Below are 21,804 nucleotides of genomic sequence, written 5' to 3' on the forward strand. Positions count from 1 at the left end.
TTCTGGACCACTGCAATTGACTTATGTACCATCTTTGCAGTACAGTCGTGGCAAAAATGTTGAGAATGACACAAATATACATTTTCACAAAGTCTGCTGCATCAGTGTCTTTAGATATTTTTGCCAGATGTTACTATGGAATGCTGAAGTATAATTACAAGCATTTCATAAGTGTCAAAGGCTTTTATTGACAATTACATTAAGTTGATGCAAAGAGTCTTTTTCAAGACCTTGCAATCCGCCCTGGCATGCTGTCAATTAACTTCTGGGCACGTCCTGACTGATGGCAGCCCATTCTTGCATAATCAATGCTTGGAGTTTGTCAGAATTTGTGGGTTTTGTTTGTCCACCACCTTTGTGGATTGACCACAAGTTCTCAATGGGGTTCAGGTCTGGGGGGTTTCCTGGCCATGGACCAAAATATCGATTTTGTTCCCTGAGTCCTTAGTTATCACTTTTGCCTTATTGCAAGGTGCTCCGTCATGCTGGAAAAGGCATTGTTCGTCACAAACTGTTCCTGGATGGTTGGAGAAATTGCTCTTGGAGGATGTGTTGGTACCATTCTTTTTCATGGCTGTATTCTTAGGCAAAGTTGTGAGTGAGCCCACTCCTTGGCTGAGAAGCAACCCACACATGAATGGTCTCAGGATGCTTTACTGTTGGCATGACACAGGACAGATGGTAGCGCTCACTTGTCTTCTCCGGACAAGCTTTTTTTCCGGATTCCCAAACAATCGGAAAGGGAATTCATCAGAGAAAATGACTTTACCCCAGTCCTCAGCAGTCCAATCCCTGTACTTTTGCAGAATATCAGTCTGTTCCTAATGTTTTTCTGGAGGGAAGTGGCTTCTTTTGCTTCCCTTCTTGACACCAGGCCATCCTCCAAAGTCTTCGCCTCACTGTTCGTGCAGATGCACTCACACCTGCTGCTGCCATTCCTGAGCAAGCTCTGTACTGGGTGGCCCCAATCCCGCAGCTGAATCAACTTTAGGAGATGGTCCTGGCGCTTGCTGGACTTTCTTGGGTGCCCTGAAGCCTTCTTCACAACAATTGAATCACTTTCCTTGAAGTTCTTGATGATGTGATAAATGGTTAATTTAGGTGCAATCTTACTGGCATCAATATCCTTGCCTGTGAAGCCCTTTTTGTGCAAAGCAATGATGACGGCATGTGTTTCTTGCAGGTAACCATGGTTGACAGAGGAAGAAGAATGATTCCAAGCACCCTCCTTTTGAAGCTTCAAGTCTGTTATTCAAAATCAATCAGCATGACAGGGTGATCTCCAGCCTTGTTCTCGTCAACACTCACACCTGTGTTAACGAGAGAATCACTGACATGATGTCAGCTGGCCTTTTGTGGCAGGGCTGAAATGCCATGGAAATGTATTTCTGGGATTCAGTTAGTTTGCATGGCAAAGACGGACTTTGCAAGTAATTGCAATTCATCTGATCACTCTTCATAACATTCTGGAGTATATGCAAATTGCCATCATACAAACTGAGGCAGCAGACTTGTGAAAATTAATATTTGTGTCATTCTCAACTTTTGGCCACGACTGTACATGACCACACAGCTGGGCAGTAGTCCAGGTGCGACAGCTAGAGCTTTAGACCCCTCTGGTCGACTGAGATGCAAGAAGGCAGAACAACGCCCTTTCATAGACAGACCTCTTCCCATTTTAATAACCATTGAGTTATTTGTTTTGACCATGACAGCTTGCTATCTAGGGTTACACCCAGCAGTTTAGTCTCCAACTTTCTCAGTCGCCAAATTATTCAAAAATAGATCTAAATGAGCTTTAGCGTTGAGCAGATGATTCGTTTTTGAGATATTTAGCACTCATGGCTTTGCTTTGCTAAAGAGAGCAGTGTCCACAGATTCCCATTCATGCAAGATCATGTGCTGTTTTCTTTGCCCTCCTCTGTACTAGGAGGTCTGCTGTGTGTTTTGACAGTCTCACACAGCGTCCCCAGCCTACCCCTCCAGGACTTGGACAGTAACTTGGTTAAGGTTTAATTTAGAGTCCCCCACTACTCCTGCTCTCCTTTAATATCCTCTGTGAGACGAGTAGTGGGTTCTTGCTGTGAAAAAGCTCTCCCTCTGCTCTGCTTGGGGTTGCAGATGGGTCCGTCTCTGGACTGGTTGGACAGGCTAACATAACGAAGGCACTGGGAAGTTTCTCGAGCATCATTCTCAGGTACAGATAAAGCCGTTCCCTTGGATGTCAGCCAGCAGGACCAGGTAAACATGGCCTGGGAACACAGTACAGGCCAGGAAGCGAACACTGATTTTATCCCATGCTTCTAACATTCAATTTGATTAGTGTACCATAGTTTCTAGTCTGTCTTTGTCTGTTTGTATGGTATGTGTCTGTGTGCACGGCTGTGTGCAGTATTGTGCTTGTTTGTCAATGAGTCAGCTTATGATGAGTGAGTATGGTTCGTGCTCTATGGTTCCACAGCACTGCAGCCTCATAAAAGCCTCCTCCAGCTCCCCTTCTCAGTCGGACGGTTCCTGGAAAGCGCCAAGGAAGAGAGGTGTCTGGAGTCTGCAGGAAGATGCTCTCTGATCACTTCCTGTCATGGGGGTCTGTCAAACGTGCGGGTCCAGGGTCTTTGTTTACGTAGTATAGACCTACGTGTTTATCAGGGGCAAAACTCCATGAGTCATCCATGAACCACAGCCTTGAGAGAGAATGAAAGAGACGGAGAAAAGAGGAAGGGAGACGGCTTCCTCCTTCCTAAGCGGAGCTGCAGGGGTGCACGTTGCTCTCCTCACCCTTCTGTACACAGATACGCATACGAGCACATGCAAGAGTGCAGGGGCAGGGCGTGCGTGTATAAATGTATGTGCGTAAGCGTATCTGTGTACAGAAGGGTGAGGAGAGCAACGTGCACCCCTGCAGCTCCGCTTAGGAAGGAGGAAGCCGTCTCCCTTCCTCTTTTCTCCGTCTCTTTCATTCTCTCTCAAGGCTGTGGTTCATGGATGACTCATGGAGTTTTGCCCCTGATAAACACGTAGGTCTATACTACGTAAACAAAGACCCTGGACCCGCACGTTTGACAGACCCCCATGACAGGAAGTGATCAGAGAGCATCTTCCTGCAGACTCCAGACACCTCTCTTCCTTGGCGCTTTCCAGGAACCGTCCGACTGAGAAGGGGAGCTGGAGGAGGCTTTTATGAGGCTGCAGTGCTGTGGAACCATAGAGCACGAACCATACTCACTCATCATAAGCTGACTCATTGACAAAACAAGCACAATACTGCACACAGCCGTGCACACAGACACATACCATACAAACAGACAAAGACAGACTAGAAACTATGGTACACTAATCAAATTGAATGTTAGAAGCATGGGATAAAATCAGTGTTCGCTTCCTGGCCTGTACTGTGTTCCCAGGCCATGTTTACCTGGTCCTGCTGGCTGACATCCAAGGGGAACGGCTTTATCTGTACCTGAGAATGATGCTCGAGAGAACTTCCCAGTGCCTTCGTTATGTTAGCCTGTCCAACCAGTCCAGAGACGGACCCATCTGCAACCCCAAGCAGAGCAGAGGGAGAGCTTTTTCACAGCAAGAACCCACTACTCGTCTCACAGAGGATATTAAAGGAGAGCAGGAGTAGTGGGGGACTCTAAATTAAACCTTAACCAAGTTACTGTCCAAGTCCTGGAGGGAGGTAGGCTGGGGACGCTGTGTGAGACTGTCAAACACACAGCAGACCTCCTAGTACAGAGGAGGGCAAAGAAAACAGCACATGATCTTGCATGAATGGGAATCTGTGGACACTGCTCTCTTTAGCAAAGCAAAGCCATGAGTGCTAAATATCTCTAAAAACGAATCATCTGCTCAACGCTAAAGCTCATTTAGATCTATTTTTGAATAATTTGGCGACTGAGAAAGTTGGAGACTAAACTGCTGGGTGTAACCCTAGATAGCAAGCTGTCATGGTCAAAACAAATAACTCAATGGTTATTAAAATGGGAAGAGGTCTGTCTATGAAAGGGCGTTGTTCTGCCTTCTTGGCATCTCAGTCGACCAGAGGGGTCTAAAGGCTCTAGCTGTCGCACCTGGACTACTGCCCAGCTGTGTGGTCATGTACAGTCGTGGCCAAAAGTTGAGAATGACACAAATATTAATTTTCACAAAGTCTGCTGCCTCAGTTTGTATGATGGCAATTTGCATATACTCCAGAATGTTATGAAGAGTGATCAGATGAATTGCAATTACTTGCAAAGTCCGTCTTTGCCATGCAAACTAACTGAATCCCAGAAATACATTTCCATGGCATTTCAGCCCTGCCACAAAAGGGCCAGCTGACATCATGTCAGTGATTCTCTCGTTAACACAGGTGTGAGTGTTGACGAGAACAAGGCTGGAGATCACCCTGTCATGCTGATTGATTTTGAATAACAGACTTGAAGCTTCAAAAGGAGGGTGCTTGGAATCATTCTTCTTCCTCTGTCAACCATGGTTACCTGCAAGGAAACACATGCCGTCATCATTGCTTTGCACAAAAAGGGCTTCACAGGCAAGGATATTGATGCCAGTAAGATTGCACCTAAATTAACCATTTATCACATCATCAAGAACTTCAAGGAAAGTGATTCAATTGTTGTGAAGAAGGCTTCAGGGCACCCAAGAAAGTCCAGCAAGCGCCAGGACCATCTCCTAAAGTTGATTCAGCTGCGGGATTGGGGCACCACCAGTACAGAGCTTGCTCAGGAATGGCAGCAGGCAGGTGTGAGTGCATCTGCACGAACAGTGAGGCGAAGACTTTGGAGGATGGCCTGGTGTCAAGAAGGGAAGCAAAGAAGCCACTTCCCTCCAGGAAAAACATTAGGAACAGACTGATATTCTGCAAAAGGTACAGGGATTGGACTGCTGAGGACTGGGGTAAAGTCATTTTCTCTGATGAATTCCCTTTCCGATTGTTTGGGGAATCCGGAAAAAAAGCTTGTCCGGAGAAGACAAGGTGAGCGCTACCATCTGTCCTGTGTCATGCCAACAGTAAAGCATCCTGAGACCATTCATGTGTGGGGTTGCTTCTCAGCCAAGGGAGTGGGCTCACTCACAACTTTGCCTAAGAATACAGCCATGAATAAAGAATGGTACCAACACATCCTCCAAGAGCAATTTCTCCCAACCATCCAGGAACAGTTTGGTGACGAACAATGCCTTTTCCAGCATGACGGAGCACCTTGCAATAAGGCAAAAGTGATAACTAAGTGGCTCAGGGAACAAAACATCGATATTTTGGGTCCATGGCCAGGAAACCCCCCAGACCTGAACCCCATTGAGAACTTGTGGTCAATCCACAAGAGGTGGGTGGACAAACAAAAACCCACAAATTCTGACAAACTCCAAGCATTGATTATGCAAGAATGGGCTGCCATCAGTCAGGACGTGGCCCAGAAGTTAATTGACAGCATGCCAGGGCGGATTGCAAAGGTCTTGAAAAAGACTCTTTGCATCAACTTAATGTAATTGTCAATAAAAGCCTTTGACACTTATGAAATGCTTGTAATTATACTTCAGCATTCCATAGTAACATCTGGCAAAAATATCTAAAGACACTGATGCAGCAGACTTTGTGAAAATGTATATTTGTGTCATTCTCAACATTTTTGGCCACGACTGTACTGCAAAGATGGTACATAAGTCAATTGCAGTTGGTCCAGAAAAAAGCAACACTTAGATGAACACGGTAACATGCGTGTCAGTCACGCCTGGCTCAAAGCTGAGGATTGATTGACTGCATCACTACTGGTCTTTGTGAGAGGTGTTGAAGGTACCGAACTGTCTGTTCAAGCAGATGGCACACAGTTCAGACACTCATCGGTACAACATAAGATATGCAATCAGAGGTCTCTTCACAGTCCCCAGGTTCAGAACGGAGGCTGGGAAACACACAGTACTAAAAGAGCCATGACTACATGGAACTCTGCCACCCCAGGTAACTCAAGCTAGCAATACAACCAGAAAAAAAGGGGCACAAAAGGGGACTGTGACGAGACACAGCCACTTAATATATCTTGTATTGTAATTTGCACTTTATTATTTAATAGACCTAGATAGACTCTGTACTGATACACTAGATGATCACAAGTACAGTGGGGCAAAAAAGTATTTAGTCAGCCACCAATTGTGCAAGTTCTCCCACTTAAAAAGATGAGAGGCCTGTAATTTTCATCATACGTACACTTCAATTATGACAGAAAAAATTTGAAGGAAAAAAATCCAGAAAATCACATTGTAGGATTTTTAATGAATGTATTTGCAAATTATGGTGGAAAATAAGTATTTGGTCTAGAATGGATGGACCTACAACATTCCCCCCTGCCCAACAACCCCCTGCAGGTGAAGGAGCACATGTGTGAATGACATTTTGACAGTGTTTTTGAGCACTATAATTCTCTCTGATAGGAAATGTTTGGGATGCCAGGATGAATATACCCCTTTTTCCACAGCAGGACTCTGCTCGCCTGGCCTCGTGCAATGTCCACTTCCAAACCTGCAACAGCTGGAGGGGGAGAGAGGGAGGAGAGGTGCTCTGCACGCACACAGAAACAAATAGGCCCCCCCATAAGTGCAAATACTCCAATTAAGGTCAGTCATGTCTTTGAGTCATGCGGCTGTCAAGTAGAGGATAGGACTTAAAACAGCTGCAGAATGTTTACCACATACACAGATAAGATGCGTCCAGCACCGATAGCACTGGCATCCACTTTGGACAGTTTAGTCAGCATCTTACTGTAACAGTTGAGATCAAATCATTTGAGGGATGGATGAGTAATGATTTGGTCAGAGCTTGTTGGTTTTCAAGGAAGTGGTGTAAAATGTGTTTGTCTACATGGTCAGGAAGTAGTAACACTGTATGGTCTTCATCTGATACGTCTGGTGATGGCTCAATCAGCCAATCAAATCACTCACACCACACAGACAGACCAGCAGGCCTCCAACGCACTGACGGAAGATCGTATCTCATTAAAATAACAATTGACTCAGAATGACAGTATGGTAAATATTTACTTTGAATATGTCAAATACTTGCAATAAATGAAAAAAAAACAGGGTACGGTATGTAAACAAACCTTGAAGCAATTAATGAGAGCAGGGAAAATGAGTCACTAACAGGTTCACTGTCTCTCCAGTAGGGACAAACATGGGGATGTTCTGCACCAGAGAATAACATTACCTCAGAAAAAAAGAAAAAGAAAATCAGATTTGTAAGAAAACACAAATGACAATAATGTCCAGTCTTTTGAAGGCTCACTTGGTCCTCCATGGCCTTACAAGTACATGAGGTGACTTATGTTCTGATTTGAGTGCACTGCTTCAGGAAAGTGTGGAGTTGAGGACGGCCAAGCTGGGGCTCAGTGAATGTACACAGACATCCACTGAGTTACAGTATAGCCTGATTTATAAACTCAGCAAAAAAGAAAGGTCCCTTTTTCAGGACCGTCTTTCAAAGGTCATTTGTAAAAATTAAAATAACTTCACAGATCTTCATTGTAAAGGGTTTAAACACTGTTTCCCATGCTTGTTCAATGAACCATAAACAATGAATTAGCGTGCACCTGTGGAACGGTCGTTAAGACACTAACAGCTTACACACGGTAGGCAATTAAGGTCACAGTTATGAAAACTTAGGACACTAAAGTGGCCTTTCTACGGACTCTGAAAAACACCAAAAGAAAGATGCCCAGGGTCCCTGCTCATCTGTGTGAACGTGCCTTAAGCATGCTGCAAGGAGGCATGAGGACTGCAGATGTGGCCAGGGCAATAAATTGCAACGTCCATACTGTGAGACGCCTAAGACAGCGCTACAGGGAGACATGACGGACAGCTGATCGTCCTCGCAGTGACAGACCATGTGTAACAACACCTGCACAGGATCGGTACATCCGAACATCATACCTGCGGGACAGGTACAGGATGGCAACAACAACTGCCCTAGTTACACCAGGAATGCACAATCCCTCCATCAGTGCTCAGACTGTCCACAATAGGCTGAGAGAGGCTGGACTGAGGGCTTGTAGGCCTGTTGTAAGGCAGGTCCTCAACAGACATCACTGGCAACAACGGCGCCTATGGGCACAAACCAAACAAACATCGCTGGACCAGACAGGACTGGCAAAAAGTGTTCTTCACTGACGAGTCGCGGTATCGTCTCACCAGGGGTGATGGTCGGATTCGCGTTTATCATAGAAGGAATGAGCGTTACACCGAGGACTGTACTCTGGAGCGGGATCGATTTGAAGGTGGAGGGTCCGTCATGGTCTGAGGCGGTGTGTCACAGCATCATCGGACTGGTTGTCATTGCAGTCAATCTCAACGCTGTGCGTAACAGGGAATGTGGTAACCTTCCTGCAGGCTCATCCTGACATGACCCTCCAGCAGGACAATGCCACCAGCCATACTGCTCGTTCTGTGCGTGATTTCCTGCAAGACAGGAAGTCAGTGTTCTGCCATGGCCAGCGAAGAGCCCGGATCTCAATCCCATTGAGCACGTCTGGGACCTGTTGGATCGGAGGTTGAGGGCTATGGCCATTCCCTCCAGAAATGTCCAGGAACTTGCAGGCGCCTTGGTGGAAGAGTGGGGTAACATCTCACAGTAAGAACTGGCAAATCTGGTGCAGTCCATGAGGAGGAGATGCACTGCAGTACTTAATGCAGCTGGTGGCCACACCAGATGCTGACTGTTACTTCTGATTTCGACCCCCCCTTTGTTCAGGGACACATTACACATTATTACATTTATCTTAGTCACATGTCTGTGGAACTTGTTCAGTTAAAGTCTCAGTTGTTGAATCTTGTTATGTTCATACAAATATTTACACATGTTAAGTTTGCTGAAAATAAACACAGCTGACAGTGAGAGGACATGTTTTTGTTTTTTTGCTGAGTTCAGTACTACTCTGAGTGATGAAATCCCACACCTACTTCCATTATAAAGGACAATCCCCTCTCTCACCTGGTTGTCTGTCAGTAAGCAGAAACTACTGTACTGTATACACACACTGCTTTGACTCATACTGTAGTACAGAGAAACTCTGCAGAACAAACACCGCACCCTGTGGACGAGTGCCCTTTCAAAACAGTTTGAACCGCTAACGCTAGCCTTCTAACAGTCAACAGAGCCAGAACAACACAGGGGGTGGCAGGGAGCATAGCCTAAGAGTGTTGGGCCAGTTACTGAAAGGTTGCTGGTTCAAATCTGGCCATTCTGTCCTTGAACAAGGCAGTTAATCCCCAACAACAACTGCTCCCTGGGCGCCGATGACGTGGACGTCGATTAAGGCATCCCCCCGGTTATATGCTGAAGACACATTTCGGTTGAATGCATTCAGTTGTGCAACTGACTCAGTATCCCTTTTCCCAGTACGCACCCCTACGGTTAGCCCCAAACTGACATGTTACATGTGGCCCATAAACTCTTGATTGGCCTCAGGATGATGATATCATCAGGAATGTGAGATGTTTTTAGATCGAAAAACACATGCCTCCTGTCCCGTTCTAATGAGGCATCATTCTGTCACTGTACAGAGACTGTGGTGCATAGCACACTGTAGAGGTCAACACCCCTAGCTGTGTGGGGTGTTGAGGGATCACACACACACGCACACACACACACGCACACACACGCGTAGCATAATCATTGGCATCGGTGCAATCTGTGATATCTCCAAGGGCTTTTTGACAGGGAAGGGCGTTGAGAGGAGAGGGGTGCAAGTGAAATACGAGAGTAATTACTGCCGAGGCAATCTGCTATTTCTGTTCCTTTTACAGCCCATCTGAGACAAATCCATGGACCTGGGCTACGGACCAGGACAGAATCAGGACCAAATAACTGCAGAATGGATGGACCTCTGGCCTGTTGTTGCCTTGGTGAAAATATAGGGGAGAAATAACAATACAGTATTACACCGTAAAGCTAAATGAAATTACAGAGAAATGCTCGCTATATTTTATCTAACCATTTGGAAAGGAAACCCTCGTTCTATTTTAAATACCAGCTCCATGAGTAAAATTGTTGCTTTTGAGAGGCAAAGCAGAGATTAAATCAAAATAAGACAGGAATGTCTGGTGAAATGAGAACCCCGAAGGTTTGGAGATAATATACACATTGGCCTCCATCCATCTACCTTAAAAGGTGAAGTCACTAGGTCACCCGTAGTGCAGTAATATGCTGACAGGCAGTTCATCTCAGATGGGGATGTTTTGGTGTGGAGATGTCCATCTCTAATGGTGGACTCTATCTGCAATTCTCCATCTGTTGTTTGGGTTTGAATAGTGGTTGTTGAGGAGAGACAGGCGCCCCGGACTGATGCTGATCCGCGTCTTCGTGCCACAGCCAGACAGAACCCCTCTGCTCCCCTCTCTCCAGTCCGTCACCCTCTCCCTCTCCTGACATGTTCCATGCTGTTATGGGAAACCCTGCCAAGTGCCCCCTGGACCAAACACAGTCCTAGAGAGACAGTCTGTATAAGTCCACACGAAGTCACTCCGCAGCACTTGGCTGGAAATAAAAATCCTCTGGTCCAGAGTACACACTCACACGTGGTTGTTATCCTGACTAATCAACTCTGAAGGTTGGCATTGAATGCATCTCACATGCTTCGCTTCATAGCATCTGTCTAGGGACTCAGTATTCCCAATGCAATGTCACTGAAAATGCTCACGTCCAGTTTGAGGGGGGAAAAAATCCTTTATCTGCAGAAATACTATTAATCGGTTCCTTGAAAAAAAATAAAAACCTCCACATCAGGATCCCATTTCGGGGAGAAACACAATACATGTCAGACACGCTCGTAGGCCAGCTATCAGATAACACAGCCACATTAAGCAACCTAATAGACAAGCATTTCTACATTGTTCTGTACATTCCAGAACAGTCCGGTATTCGCCAGACAGATCTTGCAACAAAGACGACTAATCTGCAGTTATTATACAGAGTGTCCGGGTGTCATTGTGGTGTCTTTCAACCACTCTGTACCACAGGGAGACTACTGTTAGACCAGCAGCTTCATCACATCACTACCTTGGCTTGGACAGAGTGGGACCTGGACTCAGATACTGAAGACATGCGGTTAGCTATGCATGCAGGGGGCAACTGAAACCAGGTGGTATGGCACATCTCCTAGAACCTGTGTTGCTGACAGGAGCACAGGAAGGGAGAGCATATATACCTCTGTCAAGTATAAATTACACAGCCACTGGTTGGCTGGCTGGCTCTTGACCTATTTTACAAGTGGGGAGGCCAGTGACACGTCCAGTGACCTCTGCACACCCAGGCTAAAGGCAGATGGTGAGATTAATTGGCTCGCCGGCCTCGATCATTTGGCCAGAAGAATGCGTGGAATCCAGAGCCACTCCATAAAAGTCACTCTCTGTGAACACTGCTCTGAATCATTAAATCCCCGTGGCTACGGCCATGTGAGGCTGTAAAACATGAGGAACTATCATTGAGGCCTCAGCTCTGAGCTCCGGCCATCCTCTCCGAGCCCTCCTCTACGAGCCCTCCTCTCCCACCTGATTGATGGCAGAGTGAAACTTTATGGGGCGTGTGCAGCACAGGGAGAGCAGAATAAACCACTAATCGCTTTGTCTAATAACCGAAGTGATAGCGCAAAAACCCAATAGCACCCAAGTAAATCAGACACCAACCTTTTACTAGATATGTGGGGCGCAGCGAGCACTCACTCTTGACAATCTGTCAAACTACTGTAAATGAAAACTAACTTGAGCATAAATCACTGGGAAAAATACATGATTTGGCCGTTCTTCCACCAGCAGCCAAGCATGACTAAGGTAAGGGAGAAGGGCAGTAAGAGCATGTATGGTGGAGTAGCAGCACGTGTTGTTGCCAGAGGCCTGTGTACCCGAGGCAGAGCTCTACATCACATTACCCTGCCAGAGCTGTCTGCTTAGCGCTTGGTTAGCCGGCACATTCTCTCGCCGTCTCGTACTGTTTCCATTACAGACAACTTCAGACGCGCTAAATTAGAAACAGTTAAAGCCCATGAAAACACGTCATCGCATCCAGAGTGGGGTTGTTTTAAGGGTAGAGCCTGGAAACAAACTACTGCTTCCTGCTCCTCAAATATTTTGTGGTTTACCTGTTATTGCCTCTGCTAGGGAACACCCAAGAAAAAAGGCTGCCACTGACATCTGGATACATACTGTACATTAGCTATTAGAAAACAGTGTTCCATCCTTTGTAAAAGCAGTACGTTGACATTCAGAGAGACTTTTAGGAGGGATGTTAACTACCTCGTGGAGGGACATACCGTACACTCAACTTTAATAACAGAGCCAGTTGATTTGTTCTGAAAGAGTCACATCACAGACTGGGACAGACTGGCCGAGCTTTGACCCACCTGGAGGGCACAGTTCATCATGCGGATGACGTAGTCAAACTGTTGGTGGTCCAGTATGGCCCGGTTCTGCTGGACGTGCAGACTGAGCTCCTCAGTCAGACACTGGCGAGCCGCCTTGCCTTTCAGAGCACGCAGCGCAGCCGGCAGGGTCTGGGAACACAGCACAGCCTGTTTTTAACACAAATACCATGTCACACCACAACATACATGAACAAAAACAGTGGGGATAATCATCTTCTGAATTGATTTCTCAACTTCCCAGAACGTTATGTCCCAGAATTCTAGAACCAATCAGGCTACAGCCAAGAAACATAAGCTGGTAGCTCTGCAGGAGCTCAGAGACAGGTACAATAGCAGCTACAGTATTACCAGTCCAAACTGTGAATTGTTGACCTCTGGGAAATATTAATAATACGACACATTTCATACTAATGTCAAACAATGAGAAAATGTGATGGTCATGCGTCTGGGTAATGGTTTTCACATTGGCTGTATAATGTATATTGAGGTGAAGGGTTTATAGGCTCGGGGGGGCGGTTATAGCTGGATGCATGTCTGCCTTATATAACCTGGTTATTACAGCCAGCGGTTCAGGCATAAAGAAACTGGCTCCCTTCCCATTTCATATAGTGCACATGGGACACCCCCATCAATGTTCCTATGGGCTATAGGGGGTGCCACGGTGCGGGGAAATCAAAGAGCATCATTTACGTGTAAATGCTTTATGGGAAAAGCAGAAAGCAAAACAGCTATGCCATTAACCTCGGTGTTAAAACAATGGGGTTATTTCTGCTGATAACGAGGAGATTATGAGGCTAGTCTAAGTGTTTGATTATCTGTCTCCAGTGTGGTCCATGTCTCCCAGCTGGGAGGTATAATTAGCCTGATAGAGTTGAGAGCGCTAACTCCAGACAGACACACACGGTTGCCTGCCTGCTGTAATCGGAGGGATGGATGTCTGTCCAGATGTCTGGGCCATTACAGACGTGGCTGGTTACGCTGTGCTGAGAGACAGGGATTAGGGAGGATGCCGTGCGTCACCTTCTCCGTCTCCTGGGTCTTGTTGTCGAAGATGAAGGAGATGCAGCTCCTCACCACCTCCAGCCTGCGAGCGCTGTTGAACACTGAGCCCATCTTCCCCATGATGGACACTGCACAGATGAGGGGTGAGCAGGTTAGGAATACAAGAGTGGTAGAAATACTAGCTACGCTAGTACAGACGCCATTCAATACTCAGCAACTAAGTACTTACAGCTATTAACACATTATAGACAGACTCCTGCCAAGCCATTTGTCTCACACAGGAGCAGACAGAGTAGAGCTGATGTTTGTGTCTCACGTACCCACGGGAGGGCCGGCGGGCACCACACACTTCCTCTCTGCGCGGGTGGTGGTAGTGATGGCAGCGGCGCTGGGATGCTTGGCCAGGCCCTCCGCCAGCAGCCGCTCCACCTTCTCATCGTCCAGCAGGGGGAAGGGCACCACATGCACCCGCAGGTGGGAGCCCTCTGTGGGCCGAGGCACTTTCTGGAACGCCATGTGGGGGTTGGGATTCTCCTGTAATGGACCATTCAATAATAAAACATACATACAAGCACAACACTATCAACATCTGTGACGGCCATAGGCCATGCTAGAACACTAAAGAAAGTGCCTAATGTGAACACTATAGCATAGAGGCCCAGTTAACTCACGTTTTTGTACAGTTGGTCAGAGAGTTCCCTCATGTGCTTCTGCAGCTTGGCAGGGCTGGCCGCCCCCTCCTTAAAGCGCTCCATGTCAAAGGCCACCAGCTACAGAACCAACAACAAGTCAGTCAAGCTGTTCCCAAACGATACAATCTCTCAACAAGCCCAGTTTCACACACAACTGTGAAATTAGAAAAACTGTTGCCAAATCAGACTAGAGCTGCAAAACATACTGTCTGGTTACATTAGCCATGTCTGACAGTACCTCATCAAAGAGATCACAGGCTCTGTAAGGCGGACCCCTCTCGGACACGAAGCCAGCGAAGGCCATGCCATCCAGAACCTTGGTCAGGAAGTCATTCTCGATCAGGCCTCTCTGGCCCAGGAAGGCAGTCTGTAGGGGGACAGGGTCAAAGGTTAAATAAGGTAGGTACATAAAGATGTACGTTTAAGACTAGCAGCTTTACTTTTCTGAGCTTCTATTTTCTTTATTGTTATAATTTTCTTATCACAATGAATCCAGTCACAAAAGTAAAACCAATGACTGAAGATGGCTATATGCTGAATTAGCCCTGTGGTTCGTGCTAGTGGGTGAAAGAGATAGAAAACGGGGGGCAGGTTTTCATGACTCCCCAGTCATCGCCTCTCCGATAAAAAAAGCGCAGAGTTTCTGTAGATTTGTGATGAATTCCTGGCCCATAATCCGAGCCATGTGGGGTACTTTGAGGGGGACGTGCTGAGAGGTTACCACGGAGACGCCGCAGACACAAACAAATACAAACCCAGCGATTTTTTTTATTTTAATTTGATACATTTCATATGGCTCATCGAGAGGCCATTGGCCAAGGCTGACAGCACATAACACAAACAAGCAGATAGCATGGTGAAGAGTCATACGGTCAGTCACTAAAGCGCATCAAATGAACACACACATGCTGAAACAAAAACACCTCCAAACAGCTTTATCAGACAGGATCAGACAGGATAGTAGAGAATCCTCTTGTTCTTGGATTCTCTCCAAACATTCTTTTACAGGTTGAGAGAACAAGAGATAAGATAAACATCAGCCTGCACCTATCAAATGTTAATGGGGACAAACAAATTGAATAAGAAAAGGTAACCACCGTCATTGCAGTGATCAGTGAAATGTGATCTTTTCCTGTGATTACAGCAGCATATGGGTGACAAACGTGCGTCATAATCAGGAGACACGTTGAGGGTCTGATGGAGCACATGCCTTCAGTTGGCAATAGGATTTTTGACCCAACCAGATTGAGTTGATCTCACCTTGTGAAAGTGGATAACAGGTTCGGAATGGATGCGGATGAGCTGCAGGCAGGACCTGTAGCCCTGGAAGAGTTGTGCAAACAGCCTGAGGAACACAGCTCGCACCTCCTTATCCTGAAAACACAAGGGAGAGAGGGGAGAGTCACCTCACAGACATGCCATGAATACCACCTTGATAATTCAGTCAAGTTCACATCTTAACGTGATTATTGTACCATCTGAAGAAATGGAAAACCCCACAAAAGTTCACATTTCTGTGCTATTCATAGGTCGGACAAGAGATGCGCGTGCTACAGGAGATATCTCAGAGCAGTGGTGTCCTCCTCATATCACAAACACATGATGTTCTGGGAAAAGGCTCCATCTATTACAATGAGACATGGCCAGGGGTAAAGGTTAAAGACACTGTGTTTACTGGAATGATGAGCCTTACCAACAGTTTGAGGTTGGAGGGGGCTGTGCGAGGGGGTGGGAAGGCATTGTCAGCTATCTCCAGATCAGGATGCAAAACCTGAAAAGAATAAAAATGCCTCTTAGTCTTGACTTATTATTTTGTTTGTTCCTAAGTACACTTTTATTGTTCAGATTACATAAACAAATACCCATTACAATAACTTAGACAAGTTACATAAGGACATTCTACAGCTGTTTGCACCAAACCACATTCTCATTATGATCTAATGTGAAATATCTAATGGGGATTTGTTATTTCCAAGGGTGAGCATTCAGCCTTTACAGACAGAGCCTGTGGTGTGTAACAGGTATGTACCAGAGACAGGGAAGTCTGTGTAGTGTGTAACAGGTACGTACCAGACAGGGAAGTCTGTGTAGTGTGTGACAGGTACGTACCAGAGACAGGGCAGTCTGTGTAGTGTGTAACAGGTACGTACCAGAGACAGGGCAGTCTGTGTAGTGTGTAACAGATACGTACCAGAGACAGGGCAGTCTGTGTAGTGTGTAACAGGTACGTACCAGAGACAGGGCAGTCTGTGTAGTGTGTAACAGGTACGTACCAGAGACAGGGCAGTCTGTGTAGTGTGTAACAGATACGTACCAGAGACAGGGCAGTCTGTGTAGTGTGTAACAGGTACGTACCAGAGACAGGGAAGTCTGTGTAGTGTGTAACAGGTACGTACCAGAGACAGGGCAGTCTGTGTAGTGTGTAACAGGTACGTACCAGAGACAGGGCAGTCTGTGTAGTGTGTAACATGTACGTACCAGAGACAGGGCAGTCTGTGTAGTGTGTATCAGGTACGTACCAGAGACAGGGCAGTCTGTGTAGTGTGTAACAGGTACGTACCAGAGACAGGGCAGTCTGTATAGTGTGTAACAGGTACGTACCAGAGACAGGGCAGTCTGTGTAGTGTGTAACAGGTACGTACCAGAGACAGGGCAGTCTGTGTAGTGTGTAACAGGTACGTACCAGAGACAGGGCAGTCTGTGTAGTGTGTAACAGGTACGTACCAGAGACAGGGCAGTCTGTGTAGTGTGTAACAGGTACGTACCAGAGACAGGGCAGTCTGTGTGGTGTGTAACAGTGGTTCAGGGAGCTGGGACAGGTGGATGCACTCTGGAATCTTTATGGTTCCTCCATCCAGATCAGCTATGATAACGTCCAACTATAAGACAGACAACACACATCACTAAACAATCCTTTCCAATTAGTTATATTCCGATTTTAGTTGTAGAGCACATTCTACATTACTATGGCAGAGCGTATAAGAGAAACTAAGGCTGAAACCTGCCAAAACAGGCTCTTGGCCAACATAGTGGAGGAGTCACAACTCCCTGAAACTAAGGGACTCAGGAGGCCGTGTTAATCGGCACTTGTCTGTATAAGGAATGTCAGCTCAACATAACATTTCCTTAAATTGTACAACGACTCATATATAAGGCTACATGATTCATAGGCAACATTGGGCAAGCTTTCAATGAATCAGTCTAAATAAAGGTATGTTTCCCTGGTGTACTGTATTGAATCAGGGTCAGAGCTGGTTCATGTCTGGAGAAGGTGCTAACGATCCCTCACCAGTTCTTGGATCTCGCTCTGGAACATGGAGTGGACCCCGATGATGAAGGGGGTGGGTGAGCTCAGCACCTCTAGCAGCCGTGACGGCAGGATGGGGATGTATGGGTAACTGAGTTTCAAACAGGAGACGACAGTGAGGAAACACACCCTTTGCCAGGTCAAATTCTACATCTATGTGTGGTACTCAGTAAACCAGAGAATAATCTTTCAAGTACATTTACATTCCAGTCATTTAGCAGACACTCTTATCCAGAGTAACTTACAGGAAGTGTATTCATCTTAAAGACATATGAGAACAGATAACCAAGACCACTTTGGGAGGTTGTTCTGTTTTGTCACAAAATGTCAAAAAGTCAGATGGCAACGCAATCAACATGAACATCTGAATATGTTTGAACTTTCAATGGACTCATAATTAAAGCCAGCCTAAGTGTAACAATTTTTACTGAGAAACAAACAAATAACGATAATAAGAAACATTATCATTTAATTCATACTTGGTGCAAGGCAAGTCGTGTCAATAGCCGAGGTGTAATGGGGACTGATGGGGGACCGTGGAGACCGACGGGCCAATCACGTACCTGTATTTGAGGGGGAACATGAGTGCCTCCAGGGCACGCGACGCCTCCCCTAGTCTCTGGTAGCTCGTAGAATGGAACAAAACCTTGTGTTCGGTCAGAACCGCACAGAAAAGACTCAGAACATTCTGGATTCCTGGCAGAAGAAAGTAGAGAGAATGTGTAATTAATGAGGTATTCGTTTGGAGCAAATTATTTTATTTTTTAACTGTTGGGGGTGGATTTTATTTCTAAGCTGAGCAAACAATATTCAGTAAATTATATTTCTTTGGGGTGTTAGGATGTGGTGTTTTCAATCATATGTGACTAGTTTGTTGAAATTATTGGAGTAAAGATCTGTTTTGCAGAAGAGCCCGGATCTCAATCCCACTGAACACGTCTGGAACCTGTTGGATCAGAGGGTGAGGGCTAGGGCCATTCCACCCAGAAATGTTTGGGGGGAATGGCAGGTGCCTTGGCAGAATTTGCAGGTGCCTTGGCGGAGGAGTGGGGTAACATCTCCCAGCAAGAACTGGCAAATCTGGTGAAGTCCATGAGGAGATGCACTGCAGTACTTAATGCAGCTGATGGCCACAGCAGATAATGACTGTTACTTTTGATTTTGACCCCCCCCGTTTGTTCAGGGACACATTATTCAATTTCTGTTAGTCACATGTCTGTGGAACTTGTTCAGTTTATGTCTCAGTTGTTGAATCTTGTTACGTTCATACAAATATTTACACATGTTAAGTTTGTGAAAATAAACACAGTTTACAGTGAAAGGCAGTTTATTTTTGTTGCTGAGTTTATTATACACAGGTGTACAAAACATTAGGAACACCTGCTCTTTCCATGACAGACTGACCAGGTGAATCCAGGTGAAGCTATGATCCCTTATTGATGTCACTTGTTAAACCCATTTCAATCTGTGTAGATGAAGGGGAGTAGACAGTATAAAGAAAATGTAAACCTTGAGACACAGAGATTGTGTATGCGTGCCCTTCAGAGGGTGAATGAGCAAGACAAAATATTTGAACGGGGTATGGTAGTAGGTGCCAGGTGCACCGGTTTGAGTGTGTTAAGAACTGCAATGCTGCTGGGTTGTTTAAGCTCAACAGTTTCCCGTGTGTATCAAGAATGGTCCATCACCCAAAGAATATCCAGCCAACTTGACAACTGTGGGAAGCATTGGAGTCAACATGGGCCAGCATCCCTGTTGAGCTCTTTCAACACCTTGTGGAGTCGATGCCCTGACAAATGGAGGCTGTTCTGAGGGGCAAAAGGGTGTTCCTAATGTTTTGCACACACCGTGTATATAATTAATGATAAGTAAATACAATCTCAAAAATAGCCAGAGGAAATGACACGCTATGAGACAATATAAATAATATGTCAAATACCAATATGACAGTCCAGTCAAATTCTCAAGTTTACAGTTCCTGTTATTGTTTCCTATCAACCTAGTGGTAGACCCATCCATCACTCATTACAGAGATAAAGACAACGGCACACTGGCAGACATATCTGCAGTCCGCAACAAACTGCAGTCCGCAACAAACTGAGGTCCCTGATTCTGTGTCTGCCTCCAGCTCAGATAGACCCTGATAAACAGGAATGGGAACATGAACATTGTTGACTGACCTGGATCTCTCAAAGCGACATAGGCTGGTTACATTCTATGTCACCTCAACATGACTTCCTGTGTGGAAGTGTATAGGTCTGAGGGGACTAACCTGGCATTTTTGCACTTGGCAGCCAATTAGGTTTCACAATGGCCTCCTGAGGTAAGCAGCCTGGCTTGTTTAGTGTCCTTGAGGTGTTTACATATCTATGGGAAACAGCAACACATTTCCGACCCTAAAAAACAAGAGACAGACCGGGCCAAGACAAAGGCAGCAAACAACAAACAGCCCAGCAGCCTGTCCAGGGCCTGTCCATTCTATCCCTTTGGGGGCCACACTTCCTGTGCAGTGTGACATGTTGGACGGACATTCCTCTGGGATGACCTCTGGACACAGTTGTGCGTGGACATGCTACACGTTTCCTCACCACCCACTAGGTCTGGGCCTTTTCCCCAGGTCTTGTTTGGTCATAAGGTGGACAGATTAACTTAGTACCTGACAGGCTGTGAGAGAGACAAAGTCCATCACACAAGGGGTGGGGGTGGGTGCAATGTAGCCTAATGTAAGTTGTACTGTATTTCATGTTATAACTCAAATCTGTGTTGAATCATTTGTTCTTACAGATTTGACTGACGGTCATGATGAATCACATGCATTTAGCACGTTACACTAAACACATGGCTTTAAATAGACCCTCCAAGCAGAGGAGGAAAAGAGGACACAGGCCAGCCCACATGGAGAGCAAATATGTTGCTGATTCATGGAATAGAATCATGGAAGTATGAGAGATTATAAATAATGAGAGAATATGTTCTGACATATGATCCGGCCTTTGGGCTGTGCAGCGGTTGCATCGTCACGATACTCAAACACGCGCAGTGTTTCCCCTAGAATTTTTTCCCGGCAGCAAAGGTAGAACGAATGTGAGAAGGTCACTTGTGATGACATTTTGAAAGGACATTCTACCCCCAAAAATGAGGAAAATAAAACATGTAAATGTTGACATCATCTGAAATAACCTTCAGCTCAGCTGATGTAGCATAGTGGCTTTAAAGCCCCCATGCAGTCTTTGTAAAAAAAAAAAAAATGAAAACAAATCAATCAATCAATCACCACTGTATGTCTAATAAATCACTGTGTTTTTATTTAATAACTACAAAATATATTTATACGTTTTATCCTTGAGGCTCCTTTGGCCCTTGGTCTGAACGTGTGGACGTTAGGAAACAAATTTGACGATACTGTATTTACATACACAGCCCTGATTGGGCAGATAGGATGGTCTAGACTCTCGAGCCCCGCCCCTTACCTAGACGAACAGTCATTGGTCTATTATAATCAGATCACATTGTGATGTAATCATGTGGACCAAAAAGTTCCACCTGAAGACGCTGAAATTCCAGGAATATTTCCCCCACAAACTGCTCTTACATAAAAGGCCATTATCATAATATTCACAATTTCAGAGTGTTATTTTACCTCATAGTGTGGAAATATATATATTTAAAAAAGGATAATTACATTTTTAACTGCACAGACCCTTTAAATGAATAGGCTGAAGCATGGGGTTGCCCATCTGCATTTACTTAATTGAAAAATCTCAAGACTCTAAATGCATCCAACGCTACTTGGTACAAATAAACATTGTAACTAATCACACTCCGATCTTAAAATTGCGTCTCGGCAAAGATCAAATAAAAAAATGTGGCGGCAACAAATTAACAGCAGCGGCCCGCCCCTGCTAAATTAATATAGGGGGATCACTGATTCTGCACTCAGAACATACTCTCAGCCTGCATTGTATAACAACAGTGATGGATGGGAGATGCAAGGTGCTTCGCTTACACGAGACGCATTATCTGATCACTTCTGGTGCTGTTGGAATGCCTATCCTTCATATGATATCATGCAGTACTGATCAGTTCTTACAGGACATCGGTCACATCACCTGTAGCCCAAGAACATGACAGAGAGAATCTCTTAAGAGTTACATGCAGTCCTATACAAGGGTACTGTAAGCAAACAGCAGTGGCGTGAGGTGCCCAGGCCTCTCTGTCTGCCCATCATCTTCATCGGTCAGGGACAGGGGCCATGTTCAGATCCAGCATAGAGGGGAATGGACACACTACTGTACACATCACAACACACAGAGACTTTCCTCCTGATGGTTGGACTGAGCTGCACAATAACAAGCCCCATGTCCTCCTGTGACTCCAAAAACAGCTGTCTAGACCT

The 21,804-nt window shown here is 45.6% G+C and overlaps 1 protein-coding gene and 1 long non-coding RNA gene across 2 annotated transcripts in view; one reads left to right on the forward strand and one right to left on the reverse strand.

The window, feature by feature from the left end:
• LOC109895262 (myotubularin-related protein 13) overlaps positions 1–21,804 on the reverse strand; it is a 130,221-nt gene that overhangs the window by 28,838 nt on the left and 79,579 nt on the right. The window contains exons 7-16 of the mRNA XM_031829446.1: positions 17,972–18,104; positions 17,391–17,499; positions 16,867–16,980; positions 15,795–15,872; positions 15,362–15,475; positions 14,340–14,468; positions 14,081–14,179; positions 13,730–13,943; positions 13,428–13,537; positions 12,354–12,536 (exon numbers count right to left, since the gene is read on the reverse strand). Of these exons, the coding sequence (XP_031685306.1) occupies positions 12,354–12,536; positions 13,428–13,537; positions 13,730–13,943; positions 14,081–14,179; positions 14,340–14,468; positions 15,362–15,475; positions 15,795–15,872; positions 16,867–16,980; positions 17,391–17,499; positions 17,972–18,104 (1,283 nt within the window). The remainder of the gene's footprint in view (positions 1–12,353; positions 12,537–13,427; positions 13,538–13,729; positions 13,944–14,080; positions 14,180–14,339; positions 14,469–15,361; positions 15,476–15,794; positions 15,873–16,866; positions 16,981–17,390; positions 17,500–17,971; positions 18,105–21,804) is intronic.
• Positions 6,322–10,563, forward strand: LOC116374868 (uncharacterized). The gene is made up of 2 exons (XR_004210872.1): positions 6,322–6,612; positions 9,796–10,563. It is a non-coding gene; the product is annotated as an uncharacterized LOC116374868 (long non-coding RNA).

This window comes from Oncorhynchus kisutch, linkage group LG8 (assembly GCF_002021735.2).
Source record: "Oncorhynchus kisutch isolate 150728-3 linkage group LG8, Okis_V2, whole genome shotgun sequence".
Classification (NCBI taxonomy): domain Eukaryota; kingdom Metazoa; phylum Chordata; class Actinopteri; order Salmoniformes; family Salmonidae; genus Oncorhynchus; species Oncorhynchus kisutch.